General features: G+C 35.9%; 1 protein-coding gene across 2 annotated transcripts; it reads right to left on the minus strand.

Moving 5' to 3' along the window:
* Positions 1-1,835: 1,835 nt before the first annotated feature.
* On the minus strand, positions 1,836-4,385 carry LOC109090266 (putative claudin-24). Of its 2 annotated transcripts, none has more exons than XM_019104075.2 (2): positions 4,295-4,385; positions 1,836-3,047 (listed from the first exon to the last, which is right to left on the minus strand). In XM_019104075.2, exon 2 carries the CDS (start codon positions 2,789-2,791, stop codon positions 2,126-2,128), a length of 666 nt encoding a protein of 221 aa, XP_018959620.2. In that variant the 5' UTR covers positions 2,792-3,047; positions 4,295-4,385; the 3' UTR covers positions 1,836-2,125. The 2 variants fall into 2 exon arrangements, with proteins under 2 accessions (XP_018959620.2, XP_042614262.1); XM_042758328.1 differs by lacking the exon at positions 4,295-4,385 and adding an exon at positions 3,200-4,286.
* Between the last annotated feature and the right edge of the window lie 508 nt (positions 4,386-4,893).

Here is a 4,893-nt window from a genome sequence, read left to right on the forward strand (position 1 = left end):
ATAAAGAAAGAGAGAGAGTACATTCTTTTGAAAAAATAAATGAAAAAATACAAAGAGTATCAATGTGGATTTTTGATGTGTTTTGAAAAATTGTAAGTATCCCTATTTTCCTGTACATTTATTTCATGAGTGATGTGATTACTTTTCACTGAATGAATCAGACTTTGCATGAAATGGATTGCATTTTCAGTAATAGTGCAGCAAGCATATTTGTGTTCTTTTGCTTATTGTTCTCTGAAGAGAAAGTTATTAAAAGGAAAATTATGAGATCACAGTTTACAAATATATAAACAAATACATTGTTTGTGAATGGTGTTTATCCTGCATGTTTAAAATTTAGTTGCATGTGTTCGTTTATCAGCTTCTTTCACTCCCGATTGTTTGCAGTGAGCTGCATTAGGACATTGTTCCTAATGAGCTGAAGACACACCATTTCCCCTTTCTGAGAGCCCAGGGTACGTCTCCTCCCAACCAGAAGCTGGAAATGAGTGTTAATAGCTAAACATCTAAGTCTAAACATGCCGCCCATTTTCATTTTCCCTATCAATATCCATCGCAGGAAGTTCAGGGTACAATCTATGTGGCGCCTTCAAGTCTGAGAATGTTTTGCCCATGTACCATATTTCCATCATGCCTTAAGAAATGTACAAGTGTAAGTGTGTTTTCTGTGTATGTGCTTTGATTGATCTACCTTTTCCAATCTTACTGAATGTTTTCTAAAAGACAGGGTCATCTTCATGTCGAGATGTGATTATTTGGTTGAGCTCTATCTGGGGTGGGACTGTAGGCCTACCTGCTGCAGTATTTCCGTGGAAAGGAGCGCCCTGTCTGCTCCTAACCTGGTCAAATCAGAGTAATGATGGAGAGGAGGTGGCGGCACTGTTTGGCATTCCTCAGAGGACACGCAGCAGAGACTATGGGGGAATTTTTATATTTTTATTCATAACTCTCAAGACTACTATAAATTAACCAGCCTTATTTTGTTATAAGTAACGTTTATATGTATCTCTATTATTGTAGACTTATAATGAAAACTTATTTAATTTAATATAGTCTGATAACTGTAACACTAGTAAAATAGATTATATCAATAAACTATATCTCAAATAAGAGCAAATTTCAAAGTAATCATTGCTTAAAAGTAAAACCATCGCTTCATAACTTCATAATATCACTGAATGTTTTTCACTTTATGTAAATAGTGCATAATATAACGTGTAAATAAGCATCTTTTATTTCTTACTAAAATAAACAGTATTCTGGGTTAGTACCAGCTGATTTCCAGGAGCTGTTTACAAACAGTGATCCCCAAACAATGGGCTTTTCTCAAGCGGAAGGCTGCATCCTTGTGATGATGTGTCCGTCCGGTCCTGCTCAGAATTGAAACGCTACAATGAGACGGTCATAGCATAAAAATACTATTCAAATTATAAATTGAAGAATACTTTATATTAACTGACTTTCTAATAATGCAGTACATGGAATGACAATCATCTGTGGTCTTCCAGTGTACATTATGCATAGTTGTGCATTATGTGAATCCTTTACAAAAAAAAGAAAGAAAACATAATGCCTTCATCTCCAAAATCATTTTTGGCTTGGTGATGTGGCATCCGAGATATGCAGCCTTACCAGGACACATCCTTCTGATTGAGAAGCACCCCTTGTATTACTTTTGCAGATGGCATTGAGTTCTAGAAATGCACACAAAATAAAGAAGACCAAAATCATACCTTTACCCTTTTCTTTACTAGTTATATGTATATATAATTTACATATTATGTATATTAAGGCATACAATATTTTTGATAAAAATTCCACAATAATCCACAAAATGGCAACAAAAAAATCACTACATCTTTATTAAGGCAATTGAAAACATATTGGTAACTTTTCAATATTGACATTTTACAGATAATACAAATAATCAAATAGACTACTCAGATACTGAAGGATAAATGCATCATGATAATGCTTTACCTGTTTCATGGGTTTGATTGATTGATACACTGAATGTAAGTATAAACATTTTTCAGAGGAAAAAAAAGAAATGGAAAAAGAAAAAAAAATCTATTTTTTTTTCCTGATCCATTAACATTAATAGGAATTTCACGACAAATGTACCTCAAACGTACTCAGTGTGTTTTCTTGAACCATCGATGGTTCTGATCTGCTGCCTTTGATCGTGATACACCAGATATCGTTCACTGTCTCTTGACTCAGAGCAAGAGGTGAAAAAAAGCACGGCTGCCACAATATCAAGAAGTCCTGCAGCCCAGCCGATGAACAGCGCGTCCCCGAACTCTGAACGTGGCACCACGTGAGGTATGGACTCATCAAAGTACTTAATAACAATATCGTGAGCAATGTAGGAGATGGGAAAGAGCACAAACAATCCAGCGATGCATAAAAACACGCCAGCCGTGATCTTCAAACCTCGCTTGGTCCTCTGTCCCTCCTCACTCTTACAGCAATTGATCTGACTCATGGAAGGGATGGCGAGGAGAAGTCCGAGAAGACATGTGGCATCCGAAACACACATCAGAACACGGGCCAGCATAAACTCTGGTTTGAGGCCTAGGATAGTGTCATAGGGGCGACACTCTGTGCCAGCAACCTCCTGAATCACGCAAGCCTCCCAAAGCCCTTGTTCGTAGCTCTCCATTCCCATTAGTTCAGTAGAAAGTGACAACCACTGAGGCATGATGGTGGCTGCCAGTGAACAAAACCAGCCCCCCGTCCCAACCAGCATCCCTAGCAGTTCCAAAAACACCATGCATGGGTTTGTCATGGTTACCTCTTGGGGTCCGATGGCCCTCAGGTTTGGCTGGCACCTCAAGAACCTCCTCTCGATGAGAAGGAATGAGAAATGAATGGAGGAGAGAGTGAGAAGAACAGAAGTAGCAGCTTGGATCCAGATACTGTAGAGTTCTTCACAGTCTGTCGGTCTTCAGTAAGAGGCACTCATCATCTGAGGTTAAGAGGTAGAGGAACTGAGCACATGGGGAGAGAGGGCACTCAAACTTTAGGCCCTGCCCTCTAGGATCCTTTTTAGAGAGAGAAAGAGAGCAAGAGAGAGAAAGATCCTTTTATTCAGGACACTAAAGGCCACACGGGATGTCATTAAACTGTAGACAGGATGCCATTAAAATCCCGATTGATGTCATTTTCAAGGGACAAAATATTTAGAATTTACTACCTCATTACAATTTGTTTGTATCTTTTCCATTGGTTTCTCTGATATCAGCACCAGCATTTGCCATAGGAGTTGCAATGGGAAAAGAGAAAGAAACAGTTTCACCGTTTACAGAGTTTTTTCCAAGGAACGAATGGGTGAGAGATAAGCTAAGTGCCTGGCAGTCCATTCTTTGGCGCAAAGGAGAGCACACCAAATATGCAACTTGTACCTAACCGGGGATCTTTGATGCCTGCCAAATGTAACTCCTACATTGTTATTGTTATTTTTATTTTTTTAATTGAAGAATTTGCTTTTTAATTTAATTTAATTTAATTTAATTTAATTTAATTTAATTTAATTTAATTTAATTTAATTTAATTTAATTTAATTTAATTTAATTTAATATTTTTATTTTACGTTTCCTTTTTTAATTGGTTTTCATTAAAGATTATATTATAAACAAAACTGTTGGAGTAAGAAGTTGAATCAAAAATGAACATGAATTTGAGAATTTGACATGTTCCTCAATTGTATATAAAATTTCATGATTAATTTCCTTTATCCAGCGTGATTTGAGAATGAGGGCATCTTGTGATTCAATCTGATCATCTGTACAGATCAAGAAATGGTTAAGAACCCTGAACATTTCCATTTCCATCAATTTATTAACAGTTATGTATTTGACAGAAGCATTTATCTAAAGCAACTTCCACTGCCCCGGTTGTTAGTCATGCTCCACCAGTTGAGCTACACAAACATTAAAAATGCTTTTACTGCTAATTTCAAGATTTAAATTAGATTTTGAAAGCTGAATTTTCAATGTAGCTTCAGACGTTTTGATCCCGCCATATTTTTCTGTTATCTGTGAAACAATTATCCTTTTCAACCTTTCTGATTAGAAACCTGAACAAGAATACCTTTTTTTAAAAATTATTATTATTATTTCAAAGGTCTTACACTCATTTAATGTTTTGACATATTGTACAATTAATATCAGTGCAATTAAGCATTGTGCAAGAAATCATTGTTTTCTGACATGAGGAACTTTGATACTTATGTCAGCACTATATTGCTATGCATAAAAATGTATCAGTTATTCAAGGAAAAGTGTGTTACCTTAAGAATGAGGCTGTCTCGTTTGGTTTGAGATCTGCCTTGTGCAGCGTGTGAGATTGTGTTGAGACAGACTTACAGAATGCCACGTATTGTAGTAGAAGGATCAAATCTGTGACGCAATACAGTGGCTCTCCACAAACACACAGTTGGCTCTCAACAAACACATAATTAACATACACATTTCAGACTTTGTCTGAAAATGATGTTGATTACAGTTAGTTATTAACATTTGCAGTCAGACATGTGATTTTGTGATTTTATTTAATTAAATGTAATTTTTTTTTTATAAACTTTCCTATAGTCAAAGAATAGTTCTCATTCCAAACCTACGGTATGATCTTTCTCTTTTTAATTTAAATTGGTTTGACAAAATGTAGGCTGAGTATAAACTACAGCATACAAAGGCAAGTGCAACAGTTTATAACTTCATTTTTTAAATGTTCACAGAGTAGCTTAATGTGTTTAAATAGTGAGACGAGTAGGAAAACAAAAGTTAGATTTACTTTATCCCACAGGAAATAGTGAGATAAGGAGTGGGCAAGGCACCCAGAGGTTTGATCTATGATGTAAGTATTATATGTTAGAGGTTAGATAATTGA

The sequence above is a fragment of the Cyprinus carpio genome, chromosome A6 (genome assembly GCF_018340385.1).
Source record: "Cyprinus carpio isolate SPL01 chromosome A6, ASM1834038v1, whole genome shotgun sequence".
In the NCBI taxonomy this organism is placed as follows: Eukaryota; Metazoa; Chordata; class Actinopteri; order Cypriniformes; family Cyprinidae; genus Cyprinus; species Cyprinus carpio.

Excerpts from the sequence above, each read along its gene's own strand:
- LOC109090266 (XM_019104075.2), bottom strand. The coding sequence starts at position 2,791 with ATGACAAACCCATGCATGGTGTTTTTGGAACTGCTAGGGATGCTGGTT.